This window comes from Pongo abelii, chromosome 9 (assembly GCF_028885655.2).
Source record: "Pongo abelii isolate AG06213 chromosome 9, NHGRI_mPonAbe1-v2.0_pri, whole genome shotgun sequence".
In the NCBI taxonomy this organism is placed as follows: Eukaryota; Metazoa; Chordata; class Mammalia; order Primates; family Hominidae; genus Pongo; species Pongo abelii.
This window is the reverse complement of record NC_071994.2, coordinates 127,233,711-127,248,833: the sequence shown is the minus strand read 5'-3', so window position 1 is coordinate 127,248,833 and position 15,123 is coordinate 127,233,711. Positions and strand designations below refer to the sequence as shown.

The 15,123-nt window shown below is 36.9% G+C and overlaps 1 protein-coding gene across 1 annotated transcript; it reads right to left on the bottom strand.

Moving 5' to 3' along the window:
- Positions 1–1,187: 1,187 nt before the first annotated feature.
- LOC100443557 (olfactory receptor 10G4) lies at positions 1,188–7,059 on the bottom strand. The gene is made up of 2 exons (XM_054526219.2): positions 6,750–7,059; positions 1,188–4,477 (listed from the first exon to the last, which is right to left on the bottom strand). Exon 2 carries the CDS (start codon positions 4,448–4,450, stop codon positions 3,515–3,517), a length of 936 nt encoding a protein of 311 aa, XP_054382194.1. The 5' UTR covers positions 4,451–4,477; positions 6,750–7,059; the 3' UTR covers positions 1,188–3,514.
- Between the last annotated feature and the right edge of the window lie 8,064 nt (positions 7,060–15,123).

Here is a 15,123-nt window from a genome sequence, read left to right as displayed (position 1 = left end):
AATTATATTCCAATTGTATAAGTAATCATTACATATTATTACTGTCATAATTTTCATTGCTTTTACAAGCCTGAATAAATATTTCATGTGTACATCTCCTTTTGAAGATTGACTTTTTAGAATCTTTATTCATTGCTTTTTTCATGGTAATAGTCTTTATCTTATTCATTTATCTGAAGTTTTACAAATTGAAAGCATTAATTTGTTTTTCACTGTAAGGTAAAATGTACTTCCAAATTTATTGCCATTTAAATATTTTTAAATTTGTATAGATATGTTTACTGTTCTAGGAAATTTTATAAATTGATTCTACTATGTTTTCTGATGTCAGTATTTTGCTTTAAAAGGATTTTCTTGGCCTATATTGGTGGCTGACACCTGTAATCTCAGCACTTTGGGAGGCCAAGGCAGGCAGATCACTTGAGCCCAGGAATTGGAAACCAGCCTGGGCAACATGGTGAAATCCCGTCTCTACAAAAAATACAAAAATTAGCTAGGCGTGGTGGTGAGTGCCTGTAGACCCAGCTACTCAGGAGGCTGAGGTGGAAGGATCACTTGAGCCTACGAGGCCAAGGTTACAGTGAGTGGAGATGGTGCTACGGCACTCCAGCCTGAGCGACAGAGCCAGACCCTGTCTCAAAAACAAACAAACAAACAAAAAACAAAACCACTGTCTTGCACACAAGTTTATCAGTTTTCACTTACATAATATTTAGTGCTTTAAGGTTTTTTTCCTTCATTTAAATCTTTACTTCATCTGAAATTAATTTTACTTTATGTGTGACATAAGCCTGTTTTTATTTTCTATATAATTTGAGATTCTAGTTGTAATTACCTCATTAACTGAAGTGGGTTTCTTCTTAAAAATTTTGATTTAAGACCCCAATTATTTTTATATTCTCTCTTATACTTTGCTTATTAACCTCTAGTTTTATTACATTATCATCAAAGAAAATGAGTGGCAAAATTTCTATTTTAAAATGTAATGACTTTAGTCTCATGTATTATTTTTATAGTTAGCTTCCTTTGTTTATTTTCTTTAAATTTTTTTTTGCAAAAAAATGCGCATCATCACTGGTCATTAGAGAAATGCAAATCAAAACCACAATGAGATACCATCTCATGCCAGCTAGAATGGCGATCATTAAAAAGTCAGGAAACAACAGATGCTGGACAGGATGTGGAGAAATAGGAACGCTTTTACAGTTGGTGGGAGTGTAAATTAGTTCAACCATTGTGGAAGACAGTGTCATGATTCCTCAAGAATCTAGAACTAGAAATACCATTTGACCCAGCAATCCCATTACTGGGTATATACCCAAAGGATTATAAATCATGCTACTATAAAGACACATGCACATGTATGTTTATTGCAGCATTGTTCACAATAGCAAAGACTTGGAACCAACCCAAATGTCCATCAATGATAGACTGGATAAAGAAAATGTGGCTTATATACACCATGGAATACTATGCAGCCATAAAAAAGGATGAGTTCATGTTCTTTGCAGGGACATTGATGAAACTGGAAACTAACATCTTCCAGCAAAGTAACACAAGAAGAGAAAACCAACACCACATGTTCTCACTCATAAGTGGGAGTTGAACAATGAGAACACATGGACACAGGGAGGGGAACATCACACACCGGGACCTTTTGTGGGGTGGGGGGCTGGGGGAGGGATAGCATTAGGAGAAATGCCTAATGTAACCGATGAGTTGATGGGTGCAGCAAACCAACATGGCACATGTATTCCTATGAAACAAACCTGCAAGTTGTGCACATCTACGCCAGAACTTGAAGTATAATAATAAAAAATAAATTTAAAAAAGTATTTTAATTAATTTTTTTCCAAAAAGGTTTTGCATTACTAAAAAGTGTCTTACCTAAACAAGTGTCATACAGTCCACCACATTTATATATCCTATCTACTATAATTGAGTATTTTATGTGTATAGTATGAAATAGGATCGAGACTAATTTTTTTATTCTGAATACCCAGATACCCCAAAATAACTTATCCAAGAAAGCAATCATGCTTTATTGCTTTGCAATGTCATCTTTGTCATACAAATATGTACCAGTCTATTTCTTTACTCTGTATTCAGTTCCATTTTTCTATTTGTCTAGTCTCATACAAATACAAGACTCTCTGAGTTACTATAGCTTTGTCATAAGTTCTGACAACTAGTGTTGTCAATCTTTCAGTTATCCTTTATTTCTTCAAGAGAGTCTTGACCATTTTGGGACTCATTCCATTTCAATCCACACTTTAAGATCCACATGTCCATAGCTGCAAAATCAAATGCTGGGATTTTACTTGGAATAGCGTCAAATCTATAGATCAATTTGAATGGAATTGGTATTTTAAAAATATGAGTCTCCACGTGCACTTTATAATCTTAGATTCATTCAGCAAATTTTATATTTATCTGAAAATATTTTATTTCTATTGTCGTGGTCTTACACATGTTGCTTAAAATTAAATTCAGCTCCGGGTTCTCATCCTCAGCACTATCGACATTTGGCCATGATAAGCTTCGTTGTGAGGGTCTCTCCTGTGCATTGTGGAATGTTTAACACCCCTGACCTATCGCCAATAGATGCCAGCGTGTGTGACAAGCAAGAATATTTCCAGACATTGCCAAGTGAACTAGGAGACAAAACAGCCCCAAGTAATCTAGATATTTAAGAGATTTAATTTTTTATATTGGATCTTAACAAACATTAAAAATGGGTGCAAATGTATAAAGTGAATAAACAATTATACATGTAGTTGTTAGATCATTCGTTATCATTGCTGGATAGTAATCTATTCTGTGAATATACAATTTCTAATTGATTCATTGGTAATATTTTAAATATTAATAGCTAGCTATTCTTGCCAATTAAAATAGTGTTTCTAGAAATGTTTTCAGATATATATGTAAATAGACAAATACATATACATAACATAAATATATGAAAACCTATATGTTAAATATGTTAAATGTCATGTACTTTCTTTTGTATACATGTTTGGATTAGTATATACACATACAAATATATAGATACGTTAAAACCAAAAAGAAATTTGAACAGCCACGATTAGAAAAATGATATTTTTTGCTGGTTTTGAATAATATTTGTTTCTGGTTTTGAACTATGTCTCCATGATGGTACATTCTTAAGTTTATGTGTATATGAAATCAAACAAAACACAAAAACCGTTTATCAATTTATAAACATCAATTAATCATCTATCCCTGAGATTTGATTAAAATATGTTTTAAACTTAATATAAACTTATTGATGAGAAATGAGTCAATAATTCAGAATATAATCATGTTCATCATAAACATAAGTCTAGCTGTGATGTTAAAACTGTCTTAGACAATCTGTGGAAGAATTATAACTGTGCAGGTGTTTTGGAATAATGTTTAACACTGAGAACTATACATGTAACCAATTTCACATGAATAACTAAATTAGATTACTATTTTTAAACAAACTAGTGTATTTACTTCCTAGTATTTATTTCCTTTGAGGATGTGCTACTTTGTCTCTCAGTTTCAACACAGCTTTCTTCACCTCCTTGTTCCTCAGGGTGTATACAACAGGGTTGAGAAGGGGCGTCAGCACAGTGTAGAAAACGGCCACAACTCCATCCATGGCATCCATGGAGCCTGGTCTCAGATAAATGACAACACAGGGAACAAAGAAGAAAAGGACCACAATGCAGTGGGAGGCACAGGTCTGAAAGGCTCTGCGCCTCCCATCTGAGGTGCGGATCCGCAGGATGGAACAGACGATGGACACATAGGACAGCACTATCAGGACAAAGCAGCCTGAGGCCACTATCCCAATGTCCACAAAGATGACCATCTCGTTGGCTGAGGTGTCTGCACAGGCCAGTTTCAGGATGGGCGGTGCGTCACAGAAGTAGTGCTGGATCCGGTTGGGTCCACAGTAGGGCAAATGGAAAGTCATTATGGTCTGGACAGCAGAGTGCAGAGAGCCACGGAGCCAAGTGCTGGTGGCCAGGAGAGCACACGAGCACCCACTCATCATGCGGGTGTACCTGAGCGGGTAACTGATGGCCAGGTAGCGATCATAGGACATGACCGTGTAGAGGAAACACTCGGTGCTCCCCAGCAAGTGGAAAAAATAGAGCTGAGCCACGCAGCTGTGGAAGGAGATAGTCCTGCCGCTTGGAGACACCAAGGTCATCAGCATTTTGGGCACCGTGACAGTGGAGAACCACATGTCAATAAAGGACAGGTTGGTGAGGAAGTAGTACATGGGGGTGTGGAGGTGAGAATCCACCCTGATCACCAGCAGGATGAGGAGGTTCCCCAGCACAGTGAGCACATAAACCAACAGGAAGACTCCAAAGAGGAGGGCGTCCAGCCCTGGGGCATGGGGAAGGCCCGTGAAGATGAACGCTGTCATGAGGCTGGCATTGGACATTTCTTCTCATTCTTGGTCTCTCTCCCTCTGGGGGTATAAAGAGCGCCCAGCATTTAGCAGTTAATTGAGAAATGAGAATCCATTCTCTATGTGGAAACTGCATTAACCAGGTAGATAATTCTGGAGTTATCCTGCACTTTGCTTGTTACAAAGCTTCCCTCATAGAGATGATGATGAAATTATTTCAGCCTCTCTCACACACATGCACACAGGTGCACACACACAGAGACACACATGCAGAAGAAAGTAGAGAAACACTATATTAGATTTCCATTGATATATTAAAAAATACCACAAACTTAGTGCCATAAAACGTGTAAAATTTTTATCTCACCCTCTCTGTGGGTCAGGTCAGCTGGACCCTCTGCTGAGAGTATCAACAGGTCTCAATCAATGTGTCACCAGAAGCTGAAATCTCATGGGAGGACCACAATCCTCTTCCAAGTCTATTGCAGGTGTTGGCAGTATCCCATTCTTGCAGTTTTTGGGCAGAGGTCTGTTTTTTTGCTGGTTTTTGGCAGGACATATCAATCTCATTTTACAGAGGTCACCCTATGTCCTAAATTCCTCCTCACCTGGCCTTTGATGACATGACAGCTTACTTCTTCAAATTCAAGAAAAGAATCTCTGTCCAGTTTACTGTGGCAAAATGTTCTGTAACATAATTGTAATCGGGGTGATATCCCATCATAGTCACAGGTCTCATGCACACTGAAAGGTTATTAAATAGGAAATGTATACCAGTGGGTGGGAATTTAGAGGGCTCCTTGGGATTCCACCTACCATATTCTATTTTCATTGCAGAGTTCATGGGAAAACTTAAAAGAACAAGAATTTAATTGTTACTAGGAATGAAATACAGTACACATAAATTATCCACTAGTTTCCTCATATGTTATTATATCTGACATCACTAACATCACCTACCTCACTGAGAAATTCTCAGCATTAAATAAGGTTAATGTATAGTACTAAATACTATGCCTGGCAGGTAATAACTGCTCAATAAATGATACTGAGTCTTATGACATTGTGCCTTGCAGCAGTATTACGGATTTGCCATTTTTTATCTTAGATAGAGTTCATATATTCTCTGAGTGTTTTCAGAGAGTCCCTATTAATCTAAGAGCTATGTCTTTGTGGACTATTTCATGCCCAATACTGTTACTGATGTCCTTACTATTGCCTGCTTTTAAAGGGCTTCTCCTAGGTCTCTTAGAGCAGGTAAGAATCTCAGCACAACTCTATAGTGGGATTCCTACAACCTCCCACCTCCCAAATGATCCAGAGAGCACCAAGCTTCATACATGACTGGCCCTGTTTCTCTTACACTAGGCCATCCCCTGGGAGGTTCTAAGAACATGATGTTCATATGTGCTCTCCCAACTACAATCTACTAGATAGGGGCTAGCTTTCTATTGTACATCACTCTATCCTAGATGTGTAAATGTTTCCTAATATTGGCTTTGTTAGAGATAACATTTTGCTTCCCATCATCTTCCCCTTCTCCATATATTCATAACCCCAGGCAATGCATAATAAAAGACAATTCTTTCAAGTCTATGTTTCTTTTTTAATACCTACCACCTAAGACAGGAAAACAGAACCAATGCAAGAGGAAGGATATATGTTGGCGTGATGTGAAGAAAAGCTGAGATTCTGTACAATTGGTATTCAGGTTGAAATGATGTTTTTAACTGAATACAAAATGTTTTCTTAGTCTAGGCTTGTTATGAATTGTTCTGTGGGGAAGACTATGAAACTGATTCACTAATATGGAAGAAACCAGGATATCTGCAGTTTACAGAACCTAGGTAAAATGTATCCTGACCTATTACCACCAGGAAATGCAGCTGAAGCTACACTAAAGCAAGGTTTTTCAAACATGTAAATAAATAGCAGAAGCAGCATTATTATAATCACCAACATGGATATCAGAACCTTAAAAATAGAAGCTATAACTCTGAAATTTCTACTGTACCAGCAGGACCCAGTCCTCAGGAATGCGGCATAATCAGATTTTATGAAATATGAAAATTCTATGAGGTGAAGTCCATTGTTCCCTGATACTTAAGGCAGGAGTCTCAATCAGTAGAGACAATGTTTGCCTTGAATATCCCTGATGAAGACATTTGGTCCCTATTTGTATACCCTCAATTACATCAGTCTACCTTGATTAATCAATTTTAGAACACATTCTAATAATTCCTGAATATCTTAGCTCTGAATTAAAGTTAAGATAAAGAAAAGAAGGGAAGATAGAGAAAATAAGTTTAAATCTGCATTTCTAAGGACTCACCTTGCAGTATGTGATTCTTCTCAGTAGTAAAACTCATCTAACTTTTTCCCCCAATTTTTCACTTTCTACCCACTATGTATAGGCACTAGTTTGCAAGATATCACTCAAAGAACTGGTGCACAGTGTTGAGAAAGACTGGTCCATCTCTATTTAAGGACCAAACTAGTTGAAGTGCAGGGAATGGAAATGAACATGGGCAGGAACTTAACTTGATTTGTGTCTCAGAGGATGGGATTTCTCTGGGGCTTTTGGGTTCCCCTGAGGAGCACAAAACAACATGAAGAGACCAGTGAAAAGTTCTTCATAAGCATGCATGCATTTCCTTAGTGTTTCTAATTTGAACCCTCCTGAGAAGAGTCCTTATCTTCCTGGAACTAATATTTGTATCTAAGAGGAAAGAAGGAGGAATGACTTACTCTTTTCCCTCACCAGTGATTGAGAGACACTCACAACTGCTTGCTCTCAACTTAAAATTTTCCAGAATCCATTATCGTCCTCACTTGGTGCTCTGCAGCTCAGCATCACTCTCTCATTTGTCTTTGTATGGTGGTTCAAAACATCCAAATTCCCAAACTTTTTTTGTTGTTTAGAGTTTCAGAGTGGCTCCTCTCCAAAGATAAACCTACCTAAAATAATTATTTCCCTGTTGTATAAGTAATAACTAGATAGTACTGCTGTCATAATTTTCATTGCTTTTACAAGCATGAGTAAACACTGTTCAACATTTCATGCATATATCTCCTTTTGAAAATTAACTTTTCAAGATCTTTACTGATTTCTTTCCTTTTAGATAATAATCTTTATCCTATTAACTTGTCTGAAGTTTTACAAATTAAAAACATTAATTCTTTGTTTTATTGTAAGATAAAATGTGCTCTCAAATTTTTGTTATTTAAGTAATTTTTATTTGTACAGATGCTTTTAATGTTCTAGGATATTTTATTAATTGATTCCAATATATTTCTGATGTTAGTATTTTGCTTTCAAAGGATTTTCTTGCACACAGGTTTATTACTTTCACTTATGTAATATTTAATGCTTTAAGTTTTTTTCCTTCATTATATCCCTATTTCATTGGAAATTAATTTTACTTCACATGTAACATCAGGATGTTTTTATTTGCTATACAATTTTAATTATAGTTATAATTACCTCATTAACAGAAGATGTTTTTATGGATTTTGTTTAAATTCTCATGGTTTTGTTTTCTATTTTATAACTTGCTTATTAAACTCTGGTTTTATTAAATTATATGCAAAGAAAATAAGCTGAAGATTTTCTATTTCAAAATGTAATAACTTTAATGTATCATTTTTATGGTTAGCTTCTTCTGTTTGTTTTCTTTGAAATATATTTACTAACTGAATGTCATAAAATCTACCATATTTTTATCTCCTATCCATTGTAATTGATTTTTTATGTGTATAGTATGAGATAGGGTCAAGATTATTTTTTCATTCTGAAAACCCAATAACTCAAAATAATGTATTGAAGAAACCATTATTGCTTTACTGCACTGAAGTGCCATCTTTGTTATATGAATATATACAAGTCTATTTCTTTTATCCTCTCTTCATTTCCATACAAATACTTATACCAATTCTACACTTTCTGAATTAGTATAGCTTCATAATAGGTTTTGATATCTGGTGTTGTGTATCTTTCAACTGTATTTTATTTCTGCAAGACTGCCTTGACCATTTTCCTGATCCATTTCGTTTCAATACACACTGTAGGATCTACATATTCATATCTGCAAAATCAAATGCTGGGATTTTATTGGAATTACATTGAATCTATATATATCAATTCAAAGAGAATTGGTGACTTTAAAATATGAATCTTCCATTTTATATGCGTATAGTAATGCCCAGTTTCTTCAGCAACTTTTATATTTCTTTGAAAATATCTTGTTATTTCTATTGTAGTGGTCTCACGCATTTTTACTTAAAGTCAGATCAAGTTTTCTCATATTCAGCACAATGGATGTTTAGGGCAAGATAAGCCTTGTGATGAGGGTCTGTGCTATGCACTGTGGGATGTTTACCCACATCCCTGGCCTCTAGCCGCTGGATGTGAGCACCTGTGACCTGCAACAATATCTCCAGACATTGCTAAGCAAAACTGGCAGGGCAAGATTGCCTTCACTGATCTAGATATTTAATTTTTTATATTGAATGTTAATAAACATAAATAAATGAGCACAAAAGATAAATGCATATATCATCTTACATGTAGCTATAGATCATATATTATCGTTGCTGTATAGTAATCCATTGTGTGAATATACAACAATTTATATTACATTCATTATTTGATAGTCATTTTGAATAGTTTGCTATCTCTGCCAATTTAATGTGGTGTTTCTACAAATAATATTTTAGGGGATATATGTACATATATGTACATATATTTTAGGGGATACATATATATACATATATTTTAGAGGATATATGTACGTGTGTGTGTGTGTGTGTGTGTCGAATTTTCATTAACATATCTATATATTATATATTGTATGCTTTCTTTCGCATACATTTGGATTTGTATATACATGTACAAATACATAGATATACTAAAACAACCAAAAAGATATTTAAATAGAAATAGCCACAAACAGAAAAATTACCTCTCATATTTGTTATCCTTAAACAATATCCCCCACGATTGTAAATTCTTAAATTTTTGTGTACACACAAAAAAATACAAAAGCATGTCATCAGCTCACATATAAGAATGATTCCACTGTGTATCCCTGAGACCCAACTACAATATATATATATATTTTTTTAAAGTTAAAAAAAATCTATTGATGAGAAATGCATCAATAGATATTACAAGCACGTTCATCCTAAATAAAAATCTAGCTGTGAATTTAAAAATGTCTTAGATAATCTGTGAAAGAATTATAACTGTGCAGGTCATTTGGAATAATGTTTAATGCTGAGACCTATACATGTAATACATTTCACATGGATAACTAAATTATATTACTAATTTTGAATTGCCCACTAAGAACTATCCACTCTTAGTTACCCACTCAGATATGCCAGGCTGATGAGTGGGAGCACGTGTGCCCTCCTGGGCCACTAGCATTTGGCTCACTTCGTGGGGAGTGTTTTCACTACTTGGGAAGTGCTGAGTATTTCCTCTATAGCGATCACAGGACATGACCATGTAGAGCAAACACTCGGTGCTCCCCAGGAAGTAGAAGAAATAGAGTTAGGTCATACAACTGTGAAAGGACATAGCCTTGCCACACAGGGACAACAAGGTCATCAGCATTTTGGGCACCGTGACAGTGAAGAACCACAAGTCAATGAAGGACAGATGGGTGAGGAAGTAGTACTTGGGGGTGTGGAGGAGAGAGTACACCTGGGGGTGTGGAGGTGAGAGTACACCCTGATCACCAGCAGGATGAGAAGGTTCCCCAGCACAGTAAGCACATACACCACCAGGAAGACTCCAAAGAGTGGGGCGTCCAGAGCTGGGGCATGGGGAAGGTCCATGAGGATGAACGCTGTCATGAGGATGGCGTTGGACATTTCTTCTCACCCTTCATCTCTCTCCCCACTGGGATATAAAGAGCATCCAGCATGTAGCAGTTAATTGAGAACTGATAACCCATTCTCTATGTGGAAACTGCATCACCCATGGTAGATAATTCTACAGTTATCCTGGCCTTCACTGTTACAAAGCTTCTTTCATAAAGATGAAGTAATTTTCCAATCTTTCTTTCTCTCTGTTTCTCACACACGTACACACACAAATAGAGATCCACATGCAGAAGAAAGTAGAAGAAACACACTGTATTAGATTTTCACTGATATATTAAAAATGACCATAAACAGTGGCATAAAACATGTAATTTTATTATTTCACCCTCTCTGTGGGTCAGGTCAGTTGGATCCTCTGCTCATGGTCTCAGCAGGTTTTAATCAGTATATCAGCCAGAGGCTGCAATTTCATTTGAGGCTTGGGATCATCCTCCAAGATTATTGTTTTTGGCATGATTCAGTTCCTTACAGTTTTAGGACTGAGGTCCCAGTTTTCCTGTTGGTTGTTGGCAGGGCATATCACTCTCAACTTGTAGAAGCCATCCTAGATCCTAGGATCCTCGTTACCTGGCCTTCTACAACATGACAGCTTACTTCTTCAACGCCAGCAAGAAAATCTCTCTCCAGTTTGCTCTGCTAATGTGTTATGTAATATAATGGAATCAATGGAGTGAATTCCTGTCATTTTCCCAAGTCCCACCCACACTAAGGGGACAGTGATTATATAGGGAGGGTATACAACGAAGGTGGTCTAGGGGATCTGTGAGGTTGTTTTGAATTCTACCCATCACATTTTATTAATTCTAAGAATTTACTTTTTGGTAGCAGTTAATATTTCAGAAGTTTACAGTATACCAAATTCATCTCTAGTTTCCTCACATATTACTTGGTATTACTAGCCTCACCTACTTGACTGAGAAGTTATAAGTATTAAATAAGATGAAACATGTAAAGTACTTCGCACTGTGTCTGGCAGGTGATAACCGCTCAATAAATGACAGTGAGTCATGAAACATTATGCCTTGCAGCAGTATTACAGAATTGCCATTTTTGATCACGGAGAGTAAGAAAATACATATATCTTATTATTATCCTATTATTATTAGTTTTCTCAATTTCAAAGCTAGATTTTGAGGAAGGATTCATTCCTGCTACTGCTACTGGTGCCCCCATTCCTGTCTCTATTTAAAAGGGTGTCTCTCAGGTCTCTCAGAGCAGGGGGGATCTTAGCACAACTCATAGTGGGATTTCCCACAACCTCCCAAATGACCCAGAAAACACCAGGCTTCATACATGACTCCCCTTCTGTTTCTCTTACACTTGACCATCCCCCAAGAGGCTCCAGAAACATGATGTTCATATGTGTTCTCCCAACTACAACCTACTAGGTATCACACATACCTCTATCCCAGATGTCTAAATATTTTCTAATATTGATTTTGTTAGAGAACATATTTTGCCCCTACCATTCTCCCCTACTCCACATGCTCACAAACCTAGGAAAATGTTCTTATAAGAGAAGAGCATTCCATCAAATCTATGTTTCTTATTTAATAGCTACCACCTGAGACAGGGAAAATGAAACCAAAGCAGGAGGGAAGACATACGTTGGCTTGATGTCGAAAAAAGTTGGTATTCTATACAACTAAAATTGAAGCAGAAATTACATTTTAACTGAATACAATATATCATCTTAGTTCAGAATTTTTATTAATAGTTTATGGGAAAATATTATAAAACTGTTCCACCAATACAAAAGAAACCAGGATCTCTGCTATTAGTAGAGCTGAGATACAATGTGTCCTATCTTTAAGGTATGTGACTTAAGCTATATTAAAGTCAGATTTTTTTCAAATATGAGAAAAAATAAAAGGGATAGGATTATTGAAATCATCAACATAGATATTAGAACTCACAAAAATAAAACAAATACAACTCTAAAACTTCTACTGCACCAGGAGGACCCAATCCCTAAGATAGCCTCATATTCCAATTTGATGAAGTATGAAAATTTTAATCATGTGAAGTTCAAGATAGCCTGAGACTTTAAGATGGGAGTGTCAATGAGTGGGGTCAATGCTTGATTTGCTCGTTTATGCTGTAGCAACTTAGACTCTATTTATAGATCCTTAATTACTTTATCTGTCTATCTATCTATCTATCTATCTATCTATCTATCTATCTATCTATCTATCTGTCTAAGAAGAGAGACTAGATTACCAAAGTTAGGATGAACGCTAACGATTTCCAAGTAACATTGTTCTATATGGAACTTGAGGATGAAGAGAAGCAGGAAAAATATGAGTTAAATCTGCCCCTTTAAGAACTCAACTGACAGTATGTGATTCATTTCAATAATAAAACTCATCAGAGTTTTTTCTCAAAATTTTTTACTTTCTATACCCTATGTTCAGGCACTAGTTTGAAAATTATCACTCAAAGAACAGATACACAGTGTTGAGAAAGAGTGGTCCATTTCTACACAGGGACCAAACTAGTTGAAGTGCAGGGAACTGAACTTAATTTGTGTTTCACAGGCTGGGATTTCTCTTGGGCTTTCAGATTCCCTTGATGAACACAAAAACAATAGGAAGAGACCAATAAGAGGTTCTTCATCAGCATGCACATAATTCCTTAGTGTTTCTTATTTGAACTCTCCTGAGAACAGCTCATGCCTTCCTCTAACTAATATTTATACCTAAGAGGAAGGAAAGACTTACCCATTTCCCTCACCAATGATTCAGAAACACTCACAACTGCTTGCTCTCAACTTAAAATTTTCCAGAATCCATAATGGTCCTCATTTGTTGGCACTCTCCAGCTCAGCATCACTCTCTCATTCATCATCTTTGAATAGTGGTTCAAAAGATCCAAATTCCCAAACATTTTTTCGTTGTTTAGACTTTCAGAGTGGCTTTTCCCAAAGAAATACCTAACCTAATTATTTCCCGATTGTATAAGTAATCATTAGACATTATTGCTGTCATAATTTTCATTGCTTTTACACGCATGAGTAAATACATATTATTTTATAAGAGTATGATATAGAACCCTATCACATGTGTATGACAAGTGTATCTCCTTTTGTGAATTAGCTGTTCAGAGCTTCATAACTTTATTATTTCTTTCTTTTGAGTTAATAGTTTTTCTTATTGATTTGTCTGAACCTTTAGGAAACAAGAACATTAATTCATTTTTTTATTATAAGGTTAAATGTACTTTCAAATTTGTCTTTTTAAATATTTTTTCTATAAATGTTTTCTAGTGTTCTAGAATATTTTATCAATGGCTCATCAAGTCACCATACGACCTGAACTGCCTATTATAAACTGGGTGATTTCTGACCCATATAGTCATGAAGTGGTTTGTGCACAGAAACATTCCATAAATAAATGGAAATGATATATACATGATCGGGCTCAAGCAGGTCTTGAAGGCACAAGCAAGTTACATGAAGAGGTGACTCAAGTGCCCATGGTCTCCACTCCTGCCACCCTGCCTTCTCTCCCCCAGCCTACACTGATGGCCTCATGGGGCGTTCCCTATGATCAGTTGACAGAGGAAGAGAAGACTAGGGCCTGGTTCCCAGATGGTCCTGCACGATATACAGGCATCACCCGAAAGTGGACAGCTGCAGCACTACAGCCTCTTTCCAGGACATTCATGAAGAACAGCAGTGAAGGGAAATGCTCCCAGTGGGCAGAAATTCAAGCAGTGGAGAAGCAGAAATGGCCAGATATGCAATTAACATACTGATTCATGGGCTGCAGCCAATGGTTTGGCTGGATGGTCAGGGACTTGGAGGAGGCATGAATGGAAAACTGGTGACAAAGAAATCTGGAGAAGAGCTGTGTGGATGGGCCTGAGTGGTCAAAAAATGTGGGGATATTTGTATCCCATGTGAGTGCTCACCAATGGGTGATCTCAGCAGAGGTGATGTTAATAATCAAGTGGATAGGATGACCTGTTCTGTGGACACCACTCAGCCTCTTACGCCAGGCACCCTGTCATCGCCCAACGGGCCCATGAACAAAGTGGCCATGGTGGCAGGGATGGAGGTTACAAATGGGCTCAACAACATGGACTTCCACTCACCAAGGCTGACCTGGCTATGGCCACACTGAGTGCCCAATTTGCTAGCAACAGAGACCAACACTGAGCCCTCGATATGGCACCATTCCTTGAGGTCATCAGCCAGCTACCTGGTGGAAGGTTGATTAAATTGAACTTCTTCCATAATGGAAAGGACAGAGGTTTGTCCTCACTGGAATAGACACTCCGGATATGGGTTTGCCTATCCTGCACGGAGTGCTTCTGCCAAGACTACCATCTGTGGACTCATGGAATGCCTAATCGACCATCATGGTATTCTACAGAGTATTGCCTCTGACCAAGGCACTCACTTTACAGCTAAAGAAGTACATCAGTGGGCTTGTGGTCATGGAATTCACTGGTCTTACCATGTTCCTCATCATTCTGAAGCAACTGGATTGAAAGAAAGGTGGAATGGCCTTTTGGAAGTCACAATTATAACACCAACTAGGTGACAATACTTTGCCAGGCTGGGGCAGTAAGGTTATAAAGAAAATCAAGGGAAGGGTTAACAGACATTTCAGGAACATTATCTCTGGTAGGGAGAGCAGGCTGTATGGGATAAAAGTACAAAAATAAATTCATTTAATGGTTTTGCAACATTTTATTATCAAATTGGATCCTGGTTACACATTTTATTTTATTATATATATGTATATATGTATGTATGAATATGTGGGTATGTATTCACATATAAAAATTGTTTGCATATAACATATTTTGTA